The sequence below is a fragment of the Drosophila ficusphila genome, unplaced genomic scaffold, assembly GCF_018152265.1.
Source record: "Drosophila ficusphila isolate 14025-0441.05 unplaced genomic scaffold, ASM1815226v1 contig_791, whole genome shotgun sequence".
NCBI lineage: Eukaryota > Metazoa > Arthropoda > Insecta > Diptera > Drosophilidae > Drosophila > Drosophila ficusphila.
In genome coordinates this window covers 16,063,112-16,090,093 of record NW_025064737.1, presented here as the reverse complement: position 1 = coordinate 16,090,093, position 26,982 = coordinate 16,063,112, and the positions used below count along the sequence as shown (strand labels likewise).

General features: G+C 44.1%; 1 protein-coding gene across 1 annotated transcript; it reads left to right on the top strand.

Annotated features, from left to right (window-relative positions):
- Positions 1 to 61: 61 nt before the first annotated feature.
- LOC108092072 lies at positions 62 to 26,982 on the top strand. Its single transcript, XM_017191542.2, is given in 19 exon segments — positions 62 to 330; positions 10,035 to 10,292; positions 10,827 to 10,990; positions 11,073 to 12,290; positions 12,293 to 12,777; positions 14,355 to 16,585; positions 16,737 to 17,325; positions 21,195 to 21,455; positions 21,695 to 21,885; positions 21,948 to 22,393; positions 22,453 to 22,675; positions 22,983 to 23,074; positions 23,139 to 23,788; positions 23,848 to 23,999; positions 24,113 to 24,180; positions 24,253 to 24,395; positions 24,459 to 24,580; positions 24,643 to 24,987; positions 25,049 to 26,982. Coding segments are annotated over 18 exon segments (7,716 nt in total). The 5' UTR covers positions 62 to 330; positions 10,035 to 10,176; the 3' UTR covers positions 25,269 to 26,982.

The following is a 26,982-nucleotide window of genomic DNA, read 5'->3' as shown; positions in this document are numbered from 1 at the left end:
CATGTGTCGGTCGGCAGCAGCAACAACAACCACACAGTGAAGCACAGGGCCGGTTGTTGGAGCGATCTTCATTTGGCAATAACATTTGGCCGTGTTCGGAGGTGTCCGCAGACAGAAGCACCAAAATACGAAAAAGCGTTAACGTCTCTCGCGCTACGTGAATCAGTTATCAGTGGGATTAACCACGATTCGGGCGGTGTTCAAACCGATTAAAACAGTGCCCCGTAGTGATCGTCGTAACGGTAAAAAGGTTAAAAATCAGCCAAGGGCGTATAACGGTACCCACAATTCGTGGGCAAGGTCAGCTCCACAAGTTCCATATGCTCCATAGTACGTACATCAGGCCTCATTAGACGCCTTTATTTTCGATTAACCCAGTTGCGTGAAAGTTCTTTGGACTTATAAATACGAATGCATGGATGTGCACTCGTCGCGGTCTCATGTTCCAATTGGAACAATCTTTCGTGCCGAATTGTGTGGCTCATTCCGCATATACGTACATATGTTTGGGCCAATTTCTCGCACCAAAGAGATGTGGGCTTAAAGTGCACCACCAAAAAAATCATAAGAAATCCGAGAAAAAAAAGCATGGCAAAAGAAAAGGTTAATAATTCGTGCCAATAATGCTCTCGAAATTTTGCTCGCATCTCTTTTTTTGGAAGTGTGTTTCGAGATCAGGAGTTTTTTTTTTCCGAAGGGGTTTTTTAGGGGGAGTGGAAGTGGGCGATGGATGATGGGACACTGGCTCGAAAACGGAATCGGAATCAGACTGCGCGCCGACGACCCATATTTCGATTTCATTTACGAAAATAAAAATAAAAACCAAAACAGCGAAAAAAATAAAACAGACAAATCGAAAATACAAAAAGAGGAAAAATCAGAAAAAGCAGCTTTACCCGCGGAGACGAGCGCCGCGATACTTAAGTGCGGGCAAATAAGTAAAAGATATGCCATAAAAAGACAGCATAAGTGTATTTTGAAGATACTTTTTCGTGTTGTGTTTTTCTTGCCCTCCACCCCTCGGTGTGTTGTGTTTGCTGTGTTTTTTTGTTTTTATTTTGATTTTTATTGCTATTGTTATTGTTATTGTTGGTGTTGACTGTTGACTGTTGACTGCTGCCGTCGGTAAATGTTAACTTGTTTAGTGTGGGCAGCAGTTGGTAGTAGTTGGCTTTATTGTTGTTTCCATATTATATTGTTACCGGCCATAACGGTAAAGGACACTTGGTATTCATATGTAAATGGCCCGTCTGCCACTCAATTGAATTGTGTAAAGATGCCTTTTACCCACTGTCACTTCTCCATCCCCCCTCCTCCTCCTTCGAAATCCGAAAAAAAGCGATCTGCAGCTGCACCTTTATCGGCACAACTCGATCTAGGAACTGGCAATGGGACAATCCCGAGACGTCTCGCGGATATTTTTAACTCTGGCGCGACTTAATTCCTCCTGCATTTGCAGTGGCCGCAGCTTATTTAATGTCTACAAATAATCCAAATTGGGGCTTAGCCTCGGTTGTGAAAAGATCGAGAGAGAGGGGAGATGCAAAGATAGAGCGGGATGGAGGAGGCGATGATCAGCGCCGGCACTTGTGCATTCGATCATCGGAGCACTGAAGTAAAAGCAATTCGCTTATCCTTGTTCCGTACACTAAAACCACTCTTTATTACGCTTCTTAGCCAGTTCACTTAATGATATAATTAGGAGAACGCTTCTAATAAATATTAATGTAGTAATTCACTTATTATAAGTAGTTTTAGCTGGCCAATAGATCATAGTCTGATGATCAATCAAAAGATTGCCTTGGTACAGTGCCAATTTTAATATTTTTTGCTTTTATGTGCACCTTTAGTGACTAGCAACAATGTATTTATAAAGAAAAGAACAGCGAACGTTTTGTTTTTTTTTTTTTTTAATTTTAACAATGCAACAAACTTGGTCATCAATACAATTTTAAAAATGATAAGTTTATTTTTCTAAATATTGCACATTAAGGACGCTGTAAATTTTTATTTGTAGTTTATATTGTATTGTATAAACTACAAAAAAACATTTTGGAAAATAACTTAAGTTTTCGAATCAATAGTAATCATTTTGTACATAAACCTCCCACTTTATTTGGAGTGTAGGATGCACTATTCCCAGATTGCGTCTGCTAAAGTTCGAGCCACAACGGTGAATAGAGGATGCGGTAGAATGCCGCGGGGGATGCGTTGGTAAATTGGGGAATGAAGTGCCATTTGCTCAGTGGGACAAGTTGTGGCCAAATAATGACTATATTAAATAACAGTTAGCAAACATTATTGCATTGGCCAAAGGCTGTGTAGCATGGATCTGGCCGAAAGGCACTGGCGGAGAAAACCCGCCTCGAAACGCTGGAGAAGATGCAGCCAGTCTTTGGACATTTGAACGCTGTTGGAAATGGCAGTAATGTGACCATTTAAGACCTCTTTCTGATGTCTTATGGAGTGAAAACGTCCTGCTGTGTGAAAACAAATTATAGGCATGTAATGTTGCATGTTACGTCGCGACTCTCGAGCATCAATGGGGCAGGGCGACGGAGAAGGAGGATTCGGCGGGGCTCTGGAGGAGATCTGGGGAGCCGGGCCGGGCTAAGCTCAGTCAGTGCTGCAACACTCAAAAGTTAGCCCGGTCGGGCCAGTTGGGTAGTTTGGTTGGGTATTGGGATTTTGACTTGACGCTGGCTTTATGCTGATGCTGATGCTGGCTCTCCAGACCCAGACCCCCAGATCCCCAGATCCCCAGACTCGGGCCCAGACTCTTTGGATGTGTTTCTCCGTTTGTCTGCTGCCCGGTTTGTTTGCTGGCCCGTTTGAGAGTGTGTGCTGGCTGGTCTAATGCTCTCTAACTGCTTATCAGATTTGTGGGGATTGCGCAAAAACGATTTCTGTTTTCCTTTTCGCCCGCCTGCTCCTCATCTATCTCCTAGTTTTCTTTTTAAGACCTCTGCATACCCTTTTTAAGGGATTATTTTAGTGCATAACTGGCTAGAGAACTCAAAAAATATTGTTTCAAAAAAAATATCTATTATATTATTTTTCATTAGTTAAGATTAACCTTTCCGTTTCCGTTTTCGTACCGTTTGTCATATTCAATCATTAATATTCCTTTACTTTATGAAGGAAATTTTGCAACCATATATTATTATGGCAACAATCTTAGACAATTTACAACAGCATAGCTGTATTTATAAAGCTATCTTGCATCAACAAAAAAGTATCAAATGTCAAGTTAGCAGGTGTCGGGTAAATTAGTTAGTTGTTTATTAGGAAACAAAATTAATTGGATTACAAGCTAGCTGAAATTTGTATTCCCAGCTCCAATCCCACCTAATACGAACTTCTTCGTTTTAAACTGGATCACTAGAATACAGATTGAAATCAGAATGAATAATAAATATAAGGGACACAGAAATTTTATAAAATCTGCATTCCAATCACTTCTCAAACAGTGTAAGACATTTTATTAGCTTGATTATCGATTATTTGAAAACCGTAACTACCGTAAGTGGAAAAGGGTATCAGTGAGTCGTTGGTTTTGGGATAACCTTTAGAGTAATATACTTATTTCTTGTTTTCTTTCCGTCTGTCTATTTTGGATTTTTCAAACAACGAATGCGATTGCGACGCCGCATTTAAACGAGCGCTGCAAGTCCGCAGTTTTCCCGCTCGCCGGTTGCTGTTGTTGGTGGCATTGCTGTTATTGGCAAGACAGATTCAGATTGAGCCCAGACTCGAAAATAAAGTAATGAAAAGCTTAGCCCAACTGCAGTTGGATCTCCCAACGCTCCGCGTTCCCTCATGTGGTACTGTCCCGTCCCTGCGGTGAACTTTTATTGCCTGGCCGGGAATCGGTAACTCCTTCTCCTTCTCCCCGATCCGTATCCCTATCCCCATCCCCAGTCCCGCCCCACCACCGCCTCCTTGGGGGAGGTGAGAAAGTGGCAAACTGTCGCTGGGGACAAGTGGTCCCTCCAAGCTCATATTCGTATGTGTGCCAGAGCTCAACCCATTACGGGGCCTCATATATAACGACGTCGTCTCTGCCAAAAGAGTTCAGCGCTGAACGGACACGCCCCTCAACCGGCTAAACTAACAGCTCCAAAGCGGCAACAACAACGACTTGAACTCCGCTGTCTGACTGATTAATAGGGTGGACCCATTGGGATTTCTTTACCTCATATGGGTAATTTAAAACAACACTTACAATGATTGAGTATTTAAAAAAAAATCTGATTATTTTACCATTAAAATCAGTTTGACAACAAGTCATAAAAAAATTTTATAAGTATGTACTAGATAAAATTTGTTACAATTTTAAATATTTAAAAAAAATGTTTTTGGTATAAATATCATGAACGCTATGCATAAACTAAATACAGTTTTTTTTTTTAAGAAAAAATAATCTTTTAAGATTAGGAAATAAAATTTTCAAGTTAGCAAATTATATTTTTAGACAGTTTCACAGATTAATTACCCACCGACACTTATTAGAAGAGTCTCGCTTTCACTTTCCGAGATTGTTTTCATAAGGGAACCCATTTAGCATAATATTTCACAAAAATATCTGGGGGACCACCCCAATGCTCACATGTTACATTTACGGTTTCTGTTTCGGCCGCTGTCCGATGATGAATGCGGCAAGGCAATTTGAGTGATACTCACGACCTCGTCAGTAGTTAGCTGCGACCACGCCCACACCGCCCAAAACGCTATCCATCTGCATCTCGGCATGCATTTAGCATTTAGGCGGCTGCCCCGGCAGCAAAAACTCGGAGCCCGGAACCCGAAAATTAGGAAACGACGACGATCGAACTTTGATGGGACTACACCTCCTCCTGCGGCCACCTTTCCTCCTCCGAACCCTGTGCATATATCAATGTGAAAACCGAGTTTACATAATTGAAATGCATCAGAGCGGGCTGAGAATAACTTTCATATCGGTGGACTAATCAGGCATCCGGGAAATCGGTTGGGTTGTGCAACTGCAAGGTTGGGGAATTAAGTATTTACGATATGGCGCATATAAGATGATCCACTTTCGTTTAAGTGCCCATCACTTTTGCGCCATTGTCTGTGAAAATAAATTTAAAATGGGATTTTCACATTAGGTATTTGCTACTATTTGATAAGATAACAAAAACTGTTATTGTTATTTAAGTACCATGAGATGTCGAGATATATGTATACATAATGAGATCTTAAAACTTCGTAACATTCTCATTCAAAGTACATACTTTCTTACCCTGAGCATATTCAGACTACTTTAATTTTATTAGATCATAATTATTAACCAAAGAAGTTTCTTTAAACAAATGTTTTTGTTTTTCTCAAGACGTATGCTAAGAATTAAAAGAATATTTTTTGGGTTAATTGTAGCTTTATTTCTTTTTTGACTCACCACCAATTAAGCTGAGAAAACACCTTGGGTAATCTTCATGCGGAAATAACCCACATTAAAAGATGCCTTAAAGCCACCACCAACTTAATCTCCGGTTAGATAAAGAACTCTTCAATGGACAACATTTTATGAAAGTGATTTCCCCGTTTTCGCCGAATCCGATCTGCGGCTGATTGCCGGAGAGTTATCACCCGAATCGATGTAACAATCAATGGCCTCAGATTTTTGGCCCATGTTGCTGTTCAACTTTGACTCGCGACTGTAAACTGGGATCGCAGTCGGAGTCGAAGTCGGAGTCAAAGTCGAAGTTGGGGTCTTCCTGCACTGCATCTGCAGTGCACTTTCATAACACAATTTATCGCTGTCTGCTGATACAAGCCAGCAGATACAAACTACAAAATACCGCTCATAAAAACTTAAATCGAGTTAAGTTCCGCTTCATTGTTCGGACTGGCCAGAAAAAAAATAAAAATAAAATCGAACCCAACAAAAATACAAAAAAAAAAAAAAGAAAACCAACAACAACGGGCAAACAAATTTAATATGTACTAATTGAATGTTGTGCAGCTCGGGCTAAAACCCCATTTCGGCTTTAACTCCCTCTCCATTTCCCATTCCCATTCCCATTCCCATTTGTATCTGCATCGCTTCTACATCGAGTCGGGTTCAGCCGGGTTGAACTTTAGGGTCACTCCGCCAGAAACTCGGCTCGTGAAAGTACGAAATCGAAAATCAAAAGTGAAATGTCGAACCCTGGCCCAGACAGTTTGGCTTTAGCTTTAGCTGACTAACCGACTGACTGACATAACTCAAGCTTGGCCAGCCAGATTTTTGGCCTGTTCCTAAGTCGAATGCCGAATGCCGAGTGCTGAATGCATCTGGTATTACGCGCCTCGCCCCAAAAGAGCCAATTTTTCTCCGCCTTTGCCTCGAGGTGTGGGTTACTTTTTTGTGGTTTCTACGGGCGCTCGTCCGATGGGTAAATCACTGGGGGAAAACCCCTATCTAAAGCTAAAACCAACATTCCTGGCCTAGGTTAGTGTAAATATTGAAATCTCAATTCCGTTGAAAATTTTTGTAGTTCACTATTATGCTTTTGTACTGAGGTATTCATATTTAATCATACGTTAAAAACTACGCAGAAAACACTTAAGATATAATAACAGATAACATAATAAATTGTTTATCTTAAGCTATGTTTAATCTTATTTACATAGCTGTTTTAACATAATAACCTTTTGGGTATTAAATTAAATTAAATTAAATTTTTGTTTTTGTGCAAATGATACTCTGTACTATTTTTTCTATATTTATCCCTCTAAGAAACTAAGGTAATTCCCTTATTAGAATTCTTTTCTTCTCAGTGCTGTCGGTATTACTACAGCCATATAGAGGTAATGCATGCCCCAACAATGTTTAGCATCTGAATGGGGGTGTCGGGTGTCCGCTAGTCCAATTCTAATGTTCGCATCTTTGTCGCTCTGAACCAAACCGAACTGAACTTGAACCGAAAGATACGATTTCAAGCTCACACTTGCGCAGCAACCATCCAGCATTGATGGGGGGTACGAACTGGGAGAATCGTCTGATTTGCAATTCAAAAGAGACTGGCAAGGTCTCTGGGCCAGGCCACTCTTGATTTCATTTTCGATTTCAATTCAAGTCCAAGTTCAGTTCGGTTCAGGTGAGCGATGGATATAAAAGGGGTGCTAATGTCGCCCACGGGATCACAATCTGGATCGGGAATACCTTCCCTCTCAGGTGGTGTGCAAACATATATACTTGTATGTGAGTTACTATATATAAATGGTATTGAAAGGGATCTGCTAGATGCACTCCTAATCCCATCACGCACTTTGAATGCTGGAGGTGTTGCTGATATGCCGCTGAAAAGCTGTGCAGATTAATCATAAAGTCCATAACAAAGAAGTTTTGCATGCCGCCGGAGATTCAGAGATGTGGAAATGTGGAGCTATGGGGATATGGTGGATGTGGATGGGGATGTGGGATGTGCAGCAGGGGGCATCTGGCACGGATCACGGATCCCGCTGTCACGTGTCAGTCAAAACGACTCTGCCGGCGGAGGGCAGGCCTATGAAATAGTTACGAAAAAAAGAGCGAAAATGAAAAAAAAAAAATAGGTGTTTCCCCGGGGGGCGAGGAGCTGGCTTAATTGTTATTATTGTTTGTGGCGAGATGGAAGCCGAAGAGATGGGGACCGCTTCTGCAGCTGACAGCAAAATGTTCGCAACATGTCAAAACTTTTATGGTTTTTTAATGGTTCTCCCATATAGATTTGCGCTGAGTATGATTTTAATTGAATTTTTGTTTATTTATGATTGGCGGCAAACTATTTATAATGTATCTTCACTCTCAAATGGGGTTTTTCTTATTTTTTTTTTTTTCGTTTTCGGTTTCTTTGTGAAGTGGGTGGGGATGGGGTATCTTACATCTTGTTTATCGCTGACTTCTGATTGCTGACGCTCGTTTTGCCTTGTCGCCAGATCTGATAATCTGTGCGCGGGTTTATCTGGCCAAGTATTCCATGGGCAAACACTCAAAAAACTTGTATATTTATCAAGAAGCTGGCGTACACCAAAAAGAATTCACAATAAACTCACGGATTTCTCGGCGACAGTTATGTGCTAAAGTTGTTTTGGAAGGTCTTTGTTTTTTTGCTTCAAGCTCTAGCCGCCAAGCAGATAAGTTAAATCAGCTGCTCGCAGTTAGATCTCATTACTCCGTCGACCTTGAGGCGCTTCTAATTGCGCGATACTGATGAGATACAGATGCGATAGAAATGATACAGATGCGGTAGAGATGCATCTGTATCTTTTGCTTTGACAAGTGCAAGTCCAGCTGCTGATAAGCGGGCTCTGGCTGGCCATTCGAAGCTGGTCGGGTATTTATAGAGCAGACCGCACAGATCTGTGCATCTGCATTCCTGAGTGATTACGCTGCGAAAGATACATTTGTATCCGATGGACTGACACCCCAGAAATCTCGGCTAAAAAATGCCTTACACAAAATTCTATGTACACACGAGCAGAGGCACTTATATATATGTGCCGCTCTACAGAAAGTTTCATAATGATTCGATGAGCAAGAGTTGAAATAATAAACACATTTCTGGCTTTGACAGCTTTTTAAATACGTTTGCTTATGGTTTCCATTAGAGGATCCACAAATCAAACAGCAATTTTGTCATTAATTTGAGATGAGTAAGAGTTGGTATTATAATTTGCGTTCTTTGACATAAGATCTTGTACTTCCCAGACTTATACTTTCGTTCCGCACTGTCTGCACATGGCAATGCAATTGTTTCGCCACGAGCATCTTTCACTCAAAGTATCTTTGGTGTTCTGCGCCTGCTGGTGGAAAAGATATTTTTGGTTCTCTGGCGGAATGATATTTTGGGGACAAATGTGTGACTCCCAACAAGCGTGGTATTTACACCACGTAAAGTGTTATTTTTTTTTTTTTATATATTTATTTTCAGATGATACATGCAATCACTTAAATATGTGTTATCCTTCTATGCAATTTTGTTACACCTTTTAATTAGACTAAATCTCCAAGTAAACCTCCTTTGTTTTGAGTCTCTTCCTTTTAATTTAGGATATTTTCTGATAAAATGCAAGTCCCTCATCAAACAATGATGCTTAATCTTTTAAATGTGTTACCTTGCAGCAGAGTTTTCTTTTTGCGAGTAAAGACTAAAATCGTTTGTTTAAAATTTTAAAGATAGCAAAAGAAGCTCATGCAAATCTCTCCTTAAACAATGTGTAGCTGGATGGTAAACTCTTGCAGGCGAACAAAAAAAGCGGAGACGTCTCCGGCTTGTGCAACATGCTCTGCTGTTTGTTCAACATCAATTAAGATTATAGGAAAGCCACTTGTTCGGTAAAAACAACAGCAGCTAGCCAAAGAAAAAGTCATCCACTGAAACAAAAGCCTGGCCAACTCGGGTAACCAATCCCCGAAAGACAATGGACACGCCAGTGGATGCAGTAAAAAAAAAAAAAAACGCGGGGATACCAACTAAACATATTTAATGACAGCCAACGGAGAGTGGCAGTGGCGGTCCGCGGGGGGCGGGGGGTTTCGGATAAGTGTAAGGAGGGGCATGTCATGGTCATGGCTTCGACTGGCAGCTCTGTGCTAAAAATTCGCATGCGTAACACTCGGGTTCCGTTCGAGGAAATCGAAAGGTGGCAAATCGCGCTGAGGCCAAAATGGCAGATAATAACCAGTCGGGTCGAGGCTTTGGAATAGTTTCACAAATACAGTGGGTAATTAAAAAATACCTGAGAAAATAAAGTTGTATTAATCATAAGATAGAAACAGAAACACAGAAAAACATGTTAAGGTAATGTGGGTGGCAAAATATTGTGTCAAAAACTATTCGATTTAAGCTTTATTTTTCTTCAAAACATTGTATTGGATTCCTCTGTTTTTTAAATAAATATTTGCGTGAAGCCTTATCGATTGTTTACTGCTTGCCTTCAGTATCAAGATAAGTAAAATATGTTGATCAAAAAATACGATTATGTCTGCTGAATGATTTTATTGAAAGGCATGCATCAAGATATAATAATATCGAATTCTACTGTAGCCCCGATCGCATTGGGATTGAAGTATGCGCTGCACCGGCTAAAAATAGATGTGCTTTATATTTGAGGCACTGAACTTTACTGCGAAATACACTCGACCGAATCGGGACTGTCATCAGCTACTACATCCCATAGATCAGAAAAATGCCGGAGGCACGTCAGGGATACATAACATACGATATGCCTTCTCGAGGAAAATATGATGATCTGCCAATGAAGGCTTTATATGTGGGCTCTCAGAATGAAAGCACTTGGAAGAGGTGAAGAATCCAAACGATGCTCAATCATTTCAATTTGCATGAAAGTTCGAAGTTCAGTGCTTGTGGCATGCTTTTGGGCAAACATTTGCAATATCCTATGATCAAAATAACCCCGTGGGGTATATTAGATTCCTCAATAACTTACCTACACCAAGAATTAAATTGTTTGCCTCTTAGGTGATTTTTTGTTAAATAGCTTTTCTTTAGCTTTGATTAATTTGCATGAGTTATATTAAAGACATGTTTACCTAACCGAAAAAACAGTTCATAAGAATTTTCCATCAGTAAGTTTCCTAACCGTTTAACTTTACTAACATGTGAGTTGTTTACTTTAAAGTTATCTTTGAAGGTGTTAAGAGCATATATGCTTTGCAAGTCTTTAAGTTAATTATAGCTTATCTGAAGATATAAAAATGAACCCAAGGCTAAATTTAACTATGCAGTGGCATGTTTGTTTTTGTTTTTTTTTTCTATAGAAACGTTAATAATTTTTGCATGTTTACCATCAAACTTATTTATTTAATATTTTTGCAGTGATAACTGTGATCTGAGGACAAACCCAAAGCCACCCACTGAAGTTGATCAGTCGGTGAGGCGAAGGATCAAGAGCAGTCGCCTTATCTCCTGCTGCTGCATGCGGCACTCCACGCGAACCGTCGACAGCGAAGTTAGCCAACTCGAGGGGGAGGCCATCATTGGTAAGATCACAAATGCATGTTGCCAGAGCACACGAACTCCACTCACATTCACTGCCATCCAAAAAATAAAAAAAACAAACAGGCGATCAGCAGGTGCCGCACCTTGCACCACTGAAGCTGTCCAGCTCCTTGCCAACCACACCGCAATTGGGCCAACGGGTGGTGCGAAATCGCGGCTACAAGAAGCTCTCATGGAATGAGGAGCAGCCTTCTCGGCGGCCATTCGAACCATCAATGATCGCCCAGGGCCAGGAGGCCAGGGCCAATCAGCAGCTAACTTATCAGCAGTTCACCCACAAACAGCTAAACAACAACAACAATAATAATAACAACAACAACAATGATGATGATGATGATGAGGAGTACGATCCCATTGCCAAATACTTTGCGAACACGCAGCATCAAAAGCTATCTCCTGGCATCGCTGCGAAAAGCTCACGGATTCTCTGCGAGAATTGCTGCGGGGAGAGGCATCATCAGCAGCAGCAGCAACAACAGCTACAAGTTGGCAGCACTATGGACCGCCAAAAGCAACAGCAACATCAGCAACAGCAGCGGCAACATCAGCAGCAGCATCAGCAGCAGAAACAGCAGCAACAGCTGCCGTTTGGGGACTACGATTCAGTGTCCGAATTGTCGTCGTTTCGCTTTGTCTTCGATGGGGAGGAAGTCGATTCCACGAGGCGCGTTTTGGTCGATGATGCTCATTATGAGGAGGATGCCGCTGACGATGACGATGACGTTGCGCGGCCGCCGGTTATAGAAATAGAAAAGCGGCAGCCGAATACATCAACAACGAAAACGGAAAAATCAACAGCAGCTACAAAAACAGCAATACAAACAACAAAAGTACCAGCAGCAACAGCAACAACAGCAGCAACATCAGTGGGAGTCGCGTCATCGCCAGTGTTGTCCCTGTCATCCGAAATCAGCGACGAGTCACCAGCAATTTGTTGTTATACAATTGACAAAAAACTGTCACAGCAGCAACATCTACAGCAGCCAGTGCAGCAGCAACATCTCAGACAGCAGCAACAGCAGCAGCAGCAACAACAGCAACAACAGCAACTACAACTGCAACACTATAATTCCTGTGCCACCGTTAGCTATCGAAGCTATCGCCATCCTCCGCCAGTTCCGCCGAAACCGCGTGTTTGTGTCGAGTCTTCCATATCCGATGAGCCTGCTCTGAAGACCCGCCGTTTGGTCTGCCATCAGCCACATCACCAGCCACCTGCCACCCATTCACACCACTCGAATCGGATTTATCCCGCGAACAGCTGCTGCATCCCCAAGGATTATCCCCCTACGCATTCGACGGGAGTTTCAATCACAACGCCAACTATAATTGTCGGTTCGGGTCAAGTGGGGATTGCACTTGGGGATTGCTGAAGGGACCGAGATCCCTGTGTTACGATCGGCACGGTCGCCTGATCTTCGATTCGGAACCGGAACCGGAAGTTGGCGCAGAGAAGAGCATCGGGGTGCAGAAATCGCTCAGTGAATCGCGTTTGCAAGCACAATTCTACGGAGAGCCAAAAGTTTCATACGATCCGTACACCGATTTGTCGCGTGTGACCGCGAATGTTATAAACCAAGAAAGAAGCGACCGGGAAAGTTCGTTCTGTCTACCGCTGCACAATCGGGGCTGCAATGCTTTTACCCAAGTGAATCCCATTAACCAAACGAATCATAATCCAAACCAAGTTAAGCGAAATAATTTACTTCTGCCCTGCCATTGCAATTTCCATTTGGATGCTCCATACGAAGTCAACAAGGAGAACGGGGTGAGTTTGGGACAAATTATAATAAAATAATAATTTTATAATTCAGAGTGACAACAAATATTTTAGAAGTGAAATCAGGTCAATATGTCACATAAAAAGCGATAAAATAGACACAGTGTAATAAAACAAATATAGGCAGCATCGAAAGGCATATAATGAGTTAAGATAGTATATGATGGGTCATGGAATATCGGAGAAAGAGAAAACCAACCTCAAACAGATATAGACAATTGTATATTTGTATTTCCCGAATCTCGATGGCCACCATTCATCACCCGAACTGTCAGGGAGTGCAATTTTCAGCCATAAACCTTTTGTTTTGATCGATTTTATTGATACCATATATCATATAGTTACTCGTCCGTTTGTTTTCCGTTCGATGGGAGGAAATATATCTCTCGGAGATTGTAGTTGGGCCAGAGAATAAAACATATATGTGCGGTTGGTTGGATGGATGGATGGGCACCACCTGAACGGCACGTTCCGCCGCTCAATCGGAGAAATCGGGAGAATGTGGGATTTGTGTCTTTAATTTGTGTTGGTTGCGAGAGTTCTGCTCAGCAGAGATCACTCTGCTAGTATTGCTCTACTTTTGTGTTATTTGTACGATTCTTTTAATGCCTGCACTAGGAGAAATATGTAGTTAGATTATTGAAGAAAATAAACAAGTCAGTTCCAGGTGCATAATATTTAAGATTAAGGGAAAAACACATCACAAAATGGTTAAGAAATAAAAATAAATATTTAGGTAGGTGATCAGCATACTTCGTTATTTAGTTTTAATTCCTTAATTTTAATTATCTAGCTTTCTATTAGATTAGTCAGTTTGTAGCAGTGTATTGTAAGTTAGCCTGTCCGCTCATTCATTCCCAGTCATAGCCAAAGATCTCTTGTATTTTCTGTATATTCCACCTACATACGCATATATATATATACGTATTTGGATTTAAATACGTACGCTTGTTATATATGCGGCTGAGTTCTGTTGTTTATACTAAAAATATCACTGTGTGCGTATGTATACACGAATCGGCTTTATATATAGAGCACCGTTGGCTTTCTTTACATTGTGTTCTCTCTGCCACCTCGGCTCCTTGGATTGGGATCGGTTTTTGGTATGTGTGTCATTGTGCAGTGAATATAATGACGCTGGGAGCGATGAGGCGCCTAATATAATCATGCTGCCTGGGTTCCGGAAATTGGAATACATAATGCTCATGCTCGTTCCAATTAGCATTCGGTATATCGACCCACAAAAAGATCCTGCGGGAAAGCGAATTCTTGATGTTTTCCCCTCTGGATATTACACATACGCCACGTTGACTCAATGTTTGCTGGTACTGGCTGTGTGTTTCAGTTTATTGAATTGGATTGCCAGCGATTTGTTTGTTTTTATTCTGTGATCGGGGTGGAGTGGGCCGATGGGGGGATGGGGATCACAAGTACGCCCACAGCTAGTCCATAAAAAGATGTGGAGGAGAAGGGGGAAAGCGAGAGCGAAATCCGTTGATGAATAATAAACGTTTAACTCGAATTATCCCTCCCCAAAATCTCTATCTCTCTTTTTTTTTTTGCAGCACACAATGGAGAAACGACGTAATACCCTGGACCGTTTTCAGCGCCTCGGTTTCGGGCGTAAATCATCGCCAGCGGCCGCTGCCTCCACGTCCGCGTCCTCCTCGTCATCCACTTCCGGTCCGGAGAAGCACCGCAAGACATCCGATCGTTCCGAGCGTCTCCGCGAGCTGACCGAATTGCTGAGGGGCGGTGGTGGCGGCAGCAGTTCCCGTGCCTCCTCCACGCCCACTCCGCCACCGCCTCCCCCGCCACCGGTGCCACCGCCCCGCAAGCCACGCAATTCCCACCTGGAGCGCCAGGACACGGGCGCCAGTCACACGTCGGAATCGGAAGCGGGCAGCATTCATTTGCGCGGACCCACCGAAGATACCACACGTCACAGTGGAGGGGGAAGCGGTGGTGGTGGTACGATTAGCACCGCTGCGCGTCTGTTCGCCTCCCTGCGGCCAAATACGAGTCTCTCCAACCTGGAGGCCTTCATGTTGAGCAACCGCGAGAAGTCCAAGTCCCCGCCCCCACCTGCGCAGCAGAATCGGAATCAGAGTCTGCGACCTGCGGCCAGCGGCAACAGCAACAGCAACAGCAGATGCGTAGATGCGTCGTCGGCAACTGCGGCCAGTGCCAGTTTCGAGAGCACGGCGCTAGCATCTCGCTCGGATTCACATTCGCATTCACGCAGCGCAGCGCACAAAACGGCCCCGTTTCGATCCGTTTCGTTCTCGCAGATCGACTGCAAGTCCACGCTGACCGCTCTGCGGGATCGCCTCAAGCGGGACAAGGCCATCGAGGCGCCCAGTCCGAGTCCAACGCACTCGCGCGAGGAGGAACCACCGCCGGTCGTCCCAGCGGATCCCGGCTGGGTGCGCATTCCCCTCAAGAAAACGGAACTCAGCATCAATCTGAATTACGGACAGGAGAAGTCACTGGATCACGACGCGATCCAGGAGGAGGACATCTTCAGCAACGAGCTGGCTGCGAGTGGCAGCTCGGGCATCCTCTTTCCGGTGGCCACCGCGAGCAGTGTGATAGCAGCGCATGCCACCATGGAATCGCTAACGGATACCATTCAGTCGGAGAGCGATTGCTTGATCAAGGAGGAGGTGGTGCCAACACAACCCATACTGGAGATCACACCGCCCAGCTCCTCGGTGAGTGGCAGTGCTCCCAACTTGGCCACCCTGATGGAGGAACAGCTGCCACTGGAGGCACCGCCGGATAACTTCCTGCAAACAGCCACCACCTGCGAGATTCCCGTTCCGGTTTACGAATGTGCCGCCCAGGAGTGGTTGGAAACTCCTGCCCAGGAGTGGGTGGAGGTGGCTCCGGAGGAGTTTGGCATTGTGCCCGAGACCATACAGCCACCCATCCCACATGCCGCCTGCAAAATCTCCCAAACTCCATCCACTTTGACCACAGCTGTGAGGAGTGACCTGGTGCCCACCATATCCGTGAGTCGCTCCTCCGAGGAGGGTGACGAGCTGGCCAAGATCGAGGATGTGCCTCAAGTGGAGGTGGCCACCACAGCCAGGAATCCCTCAATCGGACAGCACGTCAAGCAGTACAGTCACGACGACCTGGATTTGACCAATGCGGAACTGAGGAGCTCCCTGGAGGCCATTGCCACTCCTCGTCACAGTACGGATGAGCGGCAAAGGAGGCACCTGGACAAGTCAACTAAAAGAAAAGGAATGTACATAGACAATGCGGATTGGCAGGCGCCCACGGAGTCGCCTCAACGTGGTCTCGCCTTGGATATCAGTGTGGCTAACTTGAATGCCATCAAACCGGAGTCTCCAGATGCCAACACCCCCGGAGTTTCACAGATGTACATCAGCAGTCCACAGAGTTCCTATTCCTTTGAGCTGAATACCCCTGAACTGGAGAAGGGTTCGCCATCCTGGGGCAGTGGCGGATTGAGTCGCGACAAGGCGCAGTTGCTGAGCAACTTCAGTTGCCACAGCAGCGAGGAGAAGGACGATGCCTCCAGCAGGAGCTTGAGCTTCCTGCGCACCGACTCCACCTCGGATAATGAGTGTGATCGGGCCACCAGGGAGCGGGAAAGGGAGCGGATCACCTCGAGTCCCACACCCAGCACCGGCGACTACGACTACAAAAGGTTCTCGAAGCGACCGCTTAGGGGTCCCTATGGTCAAATGCTCGAGGCGGAGATGAAGAAACCCAACCGGATGCACTTCGAGGAGATCCTCGAGGAGCTGCGAGAAACGGACAGGTAAGCAATACAATTTGTTTTTCTAATAAAAAAGGAATTCTCCCTAAATAAGGGTCATGTGTTGTAATAGGCTTTGAATTTTCGCATATTACGTATACGTATCAAACAACAATTTCAAATAAAATCGTTAACTTTAACTCTCTTCATTCAGTTTACACCTGCGTGGATCTGCTCCTGGTGGACCCACCAGTGGATCGGGAGTTCCTTCCCGCAATCTACCCCAATACTCCAATTCCATGCGGGTGCGCAAGTCGAATACATTTCTACCGGTTCCATCTCACGCTCGTGCTGCATCCACACCTTCGCAACTTGAGCATGGCAACAAGGGCATTTCCGCGGCCACCGCCCAGATATCCGTGTCCGCCAAGAATCTTAATGAGGCGGAGTTGGATGACCAGCTGCACCATATGAAGAGGGCCGCCTCCGAGGCTCCTGCCCCCAAATCTCATCACAGCAAGCGCAGTCAGTCGATGAGTACGGAGCGTCCTAGTCTCCATCACCATGGTCACAGTCACGGTCACAGTCACGGCCACAGTCACAGTCACCATCACTCTACCAAAAGGAGTCCGGATGCGGGATCCGGGGATAAGGCCTCTAAAGCTATTCAACCATCAGGAGGTTCTCCAGGATCGGGAAAAGGTTCTAAGGATCTAGTTAAACCGACGCCCGCCCTATTGGCTGAACTCCTGAAGGGTTCCAGCGAGAACATGATCTCCGAGCAGAGGAAGAAAACGATAGCGGTGAGTGATCTTTTACAAAACCAGTTTTTAATTAATACAAAGTACAGTAAATACTAACTAACTAACTTGAAAATATACTTGTTTAAGGTAGTCTCTAAAAAGGAAGTGCCGAACTAATTAATTTGAACATTTTAAGCGCAACTTCAAAGAAAGTGCGCTCAGAAGTATGCAACGATACATTGACTTTAAGCGTGGCTTTGAAAAAGAATTTTCCAGTAAGCAATCATTATCTTTTCGCGATTGCAGTACGCACATTGGCTGCGGCTGCGATCGTTAGCTTTCCTCCCTTCTTGGCCTGGTTTTTCCCACTCTTTGTTTTCTAGCTGATTTGCTGTATACACTCTCACCTACACACACACACACGAGGCAACTTTCTCACGGTTTTTGTTTTGCTTGCTAAGTAGAAGTGCATGTTGTGGGTGTGGGCAGAGCCAGTGGCAGCGACGCCGGCAGTGGCAGAGATAGCGACAGAGGCGCCATGTGAATTACGAGGCGCATGCTCCAAAAGAAAAGAAAGAAAACAGTGCGCATTGGAAATGTGTGTTAGTGTGCTAGTCCCGTTTTAGTTCGCTTCGTTCCGGATGGCTCCCTTCGTTCCTTTTCGCTCCGTTCCAGGCACAGTGGTTGCAGTGAACTATTTTTACACTGCCAGCAAATTGTTATTGGCCAATGACTGATACTTGGTACGTTCTTCAAACGTTTACGCGTGGAATAGAAATTCATTTTAAATATGACACAACTTGGAAAAATGAATTTTACTCTATAGCCTTTTTGTTTACCAACAGGGATTTAAAAATGTACTCATCTACTTATTTATTTTCTTCTATAATTAATTACCCTCTTAGCCATATACCTACATATTCGCTTTCCTAAAGAATTTAAAAACAATCAGTTTGCGTTGTTAGATACGATCGAAAACCCGGAAAAATATTTAACCCTTTCTTTAACCAATTCACTCTTTTCCTACGGACACTTGTCGCATGCAAAGCCAACGGAAAAGCGCTCTCCCATTTTCCCGCTTTTCCGCTCTCTGAGCGCGGCGCATGGCATTCCAACGGGGTATTAACAGCTGAGACTAGCGCACTACACAAAGTTTTGAGTGTGTTTATGATCTGCTTTCCGTTCTCATGGATAATTGACGTCTTGCCACAAAACAGATAAATCGAAAAACTAAAATTTATGCGCCTTTTTTCCTCTTTGCCCAGATGTTTGTGCTTTTGTTTTAAACATTAGTTTCTTTATTGCGCTCTGCTCTCTATTTTTTCTCTCTCACTCTCTTGACTTGCAGTGGGTGGTGGGTGTTTTTTGTAGTATGAGTGGGGGTGGTGGAGAGTTTTTTTCAGTGCGCTTGGAATATGAAAAATGGAAATTAAGTGTGTATATGGCACAATGGAATGTGTTCGTTGAGTCGAGTGGCAGAATCGCGCACTCCTGTTGTGGCCTCTGGATTTTGGGATGTGCCACTGTGGCTGCTCTCCCGCGCAGCAGCAGCAGCAGTAGTCGCAGCAGCAGTAGCCGCCGCAGCAGCAGCAGCCGCAGCAGCGACTGCGACAGAGCAGCGAAAGGCTGAAAAGAGACCACTGTGCGCGTTTCAATTCTTATTTGCTTTTCTACGACCATTGTGTGGCGGAATTGTTCATGTTTCGTTCGCTCGTTCGTTTGTTATTTATTTTTTGTGGAGCGAGGAATCCGTAACGGCGTGTAAAGCAACAAACAATCAGTACAAAAAACGGGCAGCCAAAAAATAACTAAAACAAATCGTAAATTGCCAAAACATCGAAAAACCTATAGAGAAAAATAATTTATCGCTGGAGTATTTGTGCGTGTGTGTGAGTGTCTGTGTATTTTGCATAGGTGGAATGCATGGTTATGTGCGTGGGAAAAAAATGTCTCAAAGGCGGAGGAGAAAATCACTTTTCGTTTAATTCAAATTAAAATTTTTCTTCCCATCCAGCTGTATGTATGTGTGTAACAGTGTGTGTATGTATATGTGTACCTGAGTGCACAAGGCCAACCTCTTGTTGCGCCGCGTTACGCCAATAATATACATAGAGTGCAAATATAAACTCTCAACTTAGCCGCAGTAACTGAAGTGAGTGCGAGCGAGATGGCATGATATGGAGGAGAGGAGAGAGCAAATCAATTACCTGTCAGCCCTCCGCCATGTGTGTGTTTGTGATTGGGAAATGTAAAATGGAATTGTGTGCCTTATGCAGCCTGCGCTGCGCTAACCGTCGCATATACCCACTCACTTATAACGGTAACTGCAACGGCCATCTAAACTGCGCACAAATGTATGCTGCAAATACGGCCACAAAACTAACTGTGCAACAAGCTCACCTCCCCCACACACACAAACACAGACATATATACTTTTATGGAAGGGCGTATGTGTGTGCGTAATAACATGTTGCTTGCCTGGCTTTTGTTATGGGCCTAAACGGGCACTTAAAAACGCAACAGCAACACAGCTGAACAGCAGTTGGCCGTGATTCAAAGCAAAAACAAGAAAACAGAACCGCAACTGGTTTTTTTTTGCCATTTGTCGTATATTTTTCCTCCACCCAACCCACGCTTTCCCTTTGTTTTTTCTTTGCTTCTTATTGGCCTTCAGTCAGCAAAGACAAACAACAACATGGTCAGTGTCATTATCAAATCACACACAGACACGCACACGAACGCGTGCAATGCAGGCGGTGGGCTGGGAGATGGGGGGTGCTCAAGGCTGTCCCTGTGAGTGACTCGTGACTCTCTGTAGTTACTTACACTCGCAAAAAATAGAGAGACGAAAAAATTGTTTTTAAAGTTGATAAATATTTCGTGTCACAAAATGGAACACAATTCCTTAGATGCTCTAGTTTCTTTTTTAAAAGCTAGTAAAATAAAGTTTCTTTGTTATCAAAATCTTTGCCTGCCTGGAAAACTCGTAGTGTACATATTTATTATTGTTCTGACTGTGTGTGCAGGGCTTTTAAAACGTGGGCAAGTGGTTCTCCCACTCGCCGTCTACGCAGGTTGTTCTCCATGTGAGTGTGAATGTGTGTGTGAGTCTGTTTTCGTGGATGTGCAACATCCCCGGCCAGCTGCAATCGCTTCTTGCCAGACGCTTGTTGCACTTTCAGTCTATTTGGATGCTTAAGTCAGGCCAGACGTGTGCTTTTTTCTATAAAAAAAAAACAGAATGCTTCAGCGGTGCACCGGATCTTTAAAGGCGTTGCGGCAGTGAAACAAAACTAGTGTTAAAGTAAAGCAAATCAAAAAAGAAATCAATTCGCAATAAACTACATTCCGAGCATGTCGCACAATCGCGAGAATCTGCGGCTTAGCCTGTTGGATCTGCAGGCCACCCTGACGGCGCCCTCCCAAACCGTTGCCGCCGCCCTGCTCCCCCAAGCCCCCGCCCACATGCAACAGTTGCCGACCGGCAGCAACAGCAACATCAGTGGCTGCAGCAACATCAGCAGCAGCAGCGGCAGTGGCAGCAACACCCACTCGCACAGCAGCAGCAACATTAGCAACATCAGCAGCGGCAGCAACATCAACAGCAGCGTTTCGCAGGCGGTTTCGATGGCCACCACAACGGTGGCCCGATTGAGCAAGGCCGGATTCGGGGCGGCTGCCGGTTCAGGGGGCGTGGCCGGGAGTGTCTACCAGAACGACAAGTGCGACAGGCTGAAGAAAATGACTTCGATCACCTGCTCCGACTCGGAGGACGACTCTGAGCGGCGGGCGCAGTTCGAGATGAGTAGTAAATGGAATCTGGGCGGCTATGAAGGCGTAAGTCTGGTCGCAAATAACCCTTACTAACTTCTGACTTAGTTAAAATCTATCATTTCTAATAATTCCCTGTAAAAAATATCTAATTTTAGGACACACGCACCTATGTGGTGCAGGAGATCTACCGGAATGAGCAATCCTACGTGGAATCCCTGCAGACCGTGGTCGTCAAATATCTGAAGGTGCTAAAGGCGCCCGAACATGCTGGCATGATTGACACACGCACCGTAGACGAGATCTTTTTCATGGTCCCCGACATCCTTGAGATTCACGAGAAGTTTCTGGGCGACCTGAAGAGCCGCTTGGACGACTGGGATGTCCAGCAGAAAGTGGGCGACGCCTTCATGGACACGGTAATGTCAACTAAAAGCACTTGCAAGTTAACAACCCACAGAAAAAAAGTCACTGGCCATTGAGATATCAAGTGTACATTAAACAATCGTTTGAAATGTTATTTTAAGTCTTTAGACAGTACAGAAATCAGTTAAAGGTTTAATCAAAAGTTAAGTTTAAGTTAGGTGATTTAAAGTTCGTTACTTAGATTATCGATTTTCGCAATACTTTTCTCTAATATTGGTATCTCCCCTAATAGTTTTCGAAACTAGAGGTCCTAGAGGTCTACACATCTTTTGTGAACAACTGCAATCGGGCAAAGAACGCTATACGTTCTATGAAGCACCAGCGACCCTCGTTTTCCAAATTCCTTGAGACAACAGCTCGAGAGCACAAGGGCAAATTAACCCTGGACAATCTGCTGATCAAGCCAGTGCAGAAGTTTCCCAAGTATGTTTTGAACATTTCATTTTAAGGATTCCTTTTCAATTCAGTTTTTTATTTATCGCCAGCTATGAGCTACTGTTCCAGCGATTGATTAAGCACACAGATCACGATCATCCAGATACAAAGCACTTGCAGGACGTGCTCAAGCTGGTCCACGACATACTGGTCCACATTAACTGCAAGGAACGCGAGATCATGGAGAACGGGCAGAGGGAAGCCACTCTTCGCGAGTTGGAAGGCGTCATCGAGGGCATTACCGATCTTATTGCACCAGAAAGGCAGTTCCTGCTTTTTGATTTGGTATCGATGCCATCGGGACAAGGCGCTCGCAAGGATCGTGGCTTCTTCTTGTTCAACGATCTGCTCGTCCTCACGAGCATCAAGAAACGAAGCGGCACCATCCGCAAACCCAACAGCAGTGTCTGTCCGGGAACAGTGGCCACCACCCTGGACACCAACAAGTACAAGTTCCTCACCAAGATCTCGCTGGACTGCCTGGAAATTGTCAAATGTAAGTGTTATTTTCTCTAGATTTGCAATCTTTAGTAATAATTATTGTGTGTATTGCAGCAAAAGACGAAAACATTAAGCGCATTGTCAGCGAAATCGAGACTTTGGCCGATGACTGCAACAAGTTGCAGCAAATCTCCGACATAACCGCCTCCCTAAAGTACCCACATCAGTATTTGGAGGACGTAATCCGCGAACTCCATCGCGATGTCCAGCGACAGCTCTCCGAGCGCCAGACAAACGATACCCAGTTAAATATGCTCGAGCTTACAGTCAGTTCACCGTAAGTGAAACCAAATCATACGTTTTAAGAAGAGTTACGTAAATGAATAGTAAGTTAGCTAGCTGTGAAAACATTAGATATAATTATATAAGGTAGCAATTTGATAAGTGGGGGTTTGATCAAATGTTTTTGCTCGCTTTAAGTATTTATTAATAGAAGCAGATAGCAAAACTAGTAGAATATAGAAACCGATTTATCCATTTAAATTTAAAAAAATATGCTTACCTCTTAAAGCAGTCATGCGCAACTATTACTCTTTATCATAACTGCTAAGACTTTTAAATAATAAAATACATTAATATTCTAGGAATGGCAACCAGAAGCTGACAGTGGTCTTCAACAAGACGGAGAAGCGGACGCAGTGGGAGGAGAGCTTCAACGAGGCGAAGCAGAAGTTGGGTAAATAAAACAGTAGACGCTTTTAAAAGTTTTGAATATTTAATAGCCACACTATTCCCTTTAGCTGCCACCTTGGAGCGACATCCCATCCCCGAGTTCCTCACCTCCATCCCCATCCGCAAGACACGAGCTGGGCTGCAGTTCACCTGTGCGGCAGCCACCTTAAGTGACAATCGGGATGTGTGGGTGTGCAACAGCGATGGCTACGTGGGTCAGGTGTGCATCATGTCCCTGCACCCCGAGCCGAATGTCACCAGCTGCAATGGCGTCTGCAATGCCCGCATCCTGTGTGTTGCCTCTGTGCCGGCTTACAGCTCGGCGGCCTCCAGTCGAAATAGCAGTGGCGAGCAGCCGGCTGGTTCCGGTGGCCAGGAGGAGAAGGACAAGAGGAGCACCCCACAGAGCTACACACAGCAGTTGCGGGACTACCGCAAGAGCATCTCGCCTAGCTTCCAGAGTGCCTCCACTTCGACGACAGCGACGCCGGAGAAGAAGAAGTTAACGCCCACGCCGACGCCAGTGGCAGGAGCTGATCCTGCGGATGCGACGGCCACCGGCAGTGATACTCAGCTGGAGCTCAACCTGAGTTCCAGCGACGATGAAACGGATGCCGCTGCCGCCTCGTTGAATGTCGCTGGCAGCACTGCTGCGGGATCGGGAGCAACTTTATCAGAACGGGTACCAAGTCCTGCGCCCTCATATCATGGGCATCAGGTGAGGATTGCTTGATAATTTCGCTGTGCACTTGTGACTCATTTTATTACCCCCGACAGGACTCTAATCCCGAGGAGGGCGAAAGCAATCAATCAACCATGTGGATTGGCACTGAAGACGGCTGCATCCACGTTTATAATAGCACTGACAATATTCGCATTAAGAAGAACCGCATCAAGATCGAACACCATTCGGCCGTCTTTTCCATTTTGTAAGTATAAGTTATATATATAAACCCTAAATAATCTTGAATATATTTATTTAAAGCCAACAAAGTTATTATTTCATTTCACTTAATCAGTTTAAATTTATTTATCGTTTTAGGTACCTGGACAATCGTGTGTTTGTATCATTAGCAAATGGTGATATCTGTGTTTACCTGAGAGATGGTGGTAAGACTTTTGTTATTTTCATTTATTAACATTATCTCATTAGTCACAATCGAAATTCTCCTGATTTTTTAGCCACCTCCTGGAATACTTGCTCATCGCATTGCCTGTCCATTGGCACGGTCACCAGCCCGGTAAATAAGTTGTTGAACGTCAATGGCCGACTTTGGTGCTCAATTCAAGGCATTATAAAAGTGCTGGATGTGGAGACATTGACAGTAAGAAAAGAAACTCTAATTATTATTAAATAAATCCAATTTAAAGTGTTATTTCTTGCTTAGGTCATAAATCAAATACAGATTTCATCGGACTCGAAGCCGATCACAAACATGACAGTCTCAAACAATCATGTCTGGATTTCAATACAGAACTCAGCACACATTAAGTGTTTCCATTCCAATACGTGAGTAGATAGTTTTCTTAATATATTTTTATTTTAACTAACAAATGTGAACTCCCTTTTAGCCACCAACTTATTACCGAAGTGAATCTCGCCCCCGCCGTCAACAAAATGCTCTCGAACTGCGATGAGATTATTCGGCAGCACAAGGCCGCCTGTCTGCGGGTTACATCGCTGCTGTGCTGCAAGGATCTCATCTGGATCGGCACCAGTGCGGGTGTCCTGTTGACCATTCCGGCGCAGGGTTACGAGAAGGGTGCCATCAACATAGTGCCCACCGGCATTCCCCATGGCCACACCGGTCACGTGCGGTTCCTCACCTTTGTGGAGACTACGGGCTTGGAGGGAGCGGCACCAAGTGCTGCAGCTCGGGATACGGGTTCCAACAGCGATGAGTACACCAAACAGGGGTGAGCTTTGGAATATATAAAGCTTAATAGAAGTTCTTTATCAAATCTAAATCTTTTGTAGATCCATCAAGCACTCCAAATCCAAGTCCGAGACGAACAACACGCTGATCATTTCCGGTGGCGATGGATACGAGGACTTCCGCAACTCCGGAGCCAATTCGCTGAGCGAGATCGCCGGCCGTGAGGACAGCACCAACCATCTATTGATATGGCAAATTTGAAGCAGAAGGCGTAAAAACCGCTGGAGGCTCCTGCTCTCGCGCTGGAAGAACAACAACTGAGATAAAGTCAGTAAATGTTCGAGGCCAGCGTTCGAGTGGAGGAATCAGCGGTTTTTATGGGCCGATCATTAATCGAGATCCATCGAGATCTTCAGCAGCTGCTAAGCTGAAAATTAGTAGGATTAGCTGACGGACTTTTACGGACCGCGGGACGAACCGGACGGTTGTACAGTTGAATTTTGATTGCTCGCAGATTGCACTTGTGAATATTTGATGTACCATCGTGACTCACATCACACCAGTCGGCCGCAAAACCAGTGCCAAAACAAAGCAAAAGAAAAAGCAAATACACGACTCCTGAGCCAAGGCGATTTGGAGGAGACACTTTCAATGTACATACAAATCGCACCGCTGGAGAAGGAGAGCTCGATTCCACGGCAAATTACAATAGTTATTTTTGTATTGCCCAATAGGCAGACTAATTGTAAATCTAAACCCCATTCAAGTGTTAAGAGTTCGCGTCTAAGTTTGTTTGAATTGAATACAGGTCTAACATAAATCATTAAAAGTTAATACCGACTTAGTGTACGAGTTAATCCATCTGATGAGGTTCGATCCCCCGCCCAGAATCCAGAAACCAGAATCCAAGCGCATTAATCGAATTTATAATCTACAAACCACTACTCAAGGGTCATGTCTCTTACTATATGTTCGCCTGTGGCTCCAACCATGAGTTGCGCACGCCCAACGGTAAAGATAGGATTGTAAAGATCTTTAGTGTAAGCATCTCCCTATTTTTATTGTATACATACGCGCGTAATATATACATATACATATATATTAATTACTATATCGATAACTGATTAATTGGCGTTTATAAAGTTTATTGTAAAACCTATTTCATGCAAGAGAATTGAATTTGAAAATTGCAAATTTTAACATAAATACGAGTGATATTCAAGTTTTTGCTAAAGTTTTTTGGGCATGTACAAAACGTTAAACCTACACTAAAAACAAAAAAACAACACACTCACTAAAAACAAGAAGGCCCTCTCCCCTTAAACACTACCTATGTACTTAAATATACATATATATATTTTTTCTAATTGAGTACTATTTGTAAGTTGTGCGCACCCGAAATCAAGCAACTCAAGCGACCCATCAAAATCAAATTGGCGTTGGTCGCCGTCTCAAGCTCGATCGTCTGTCTAAGGTAGCAAATTGTAATAATTTAAGTATGAATATTTATATGTTATAGTCTGGTTGGTTATTAACATTAATCATTGTTCAGTGCAGTATTTCGAGTGTATGCTAAGCTCTACTATCCACTATCCACCACCCGATAACCAGTAAACAGAACACTAAACCACAAAAAACACCGAACTTCAAACACCGAACACCGAATACCGAACCACCGAGAGCGGTTTCATCTGTTATCTGAGTGGCTAACGCATCCTATGAAATGTATGAAATGCATTTTCCCATATTCAGTGAACATCTGACAATTGTTATCCTACCTCTGCGAATACCAAGGTGTTAAACATATATTACTATATACATTGTACTCGAGGTGTTGCTCCCTCGCCCGACTTGAATCGATCCCAAAATGTGGGTCAGAAGTGGAAGCTGGAGCTAAAATAGGAGCAGGCGTAAAACTCCCTAAATGAGCTGTAATAATAGAATCTAAAACAATAATTCCCCCCTTTGCCAAGCTGCATTGTAAGGTTCAATAATAAACTGTAAATGTGTTAAAGAATAAATATATATACTTATA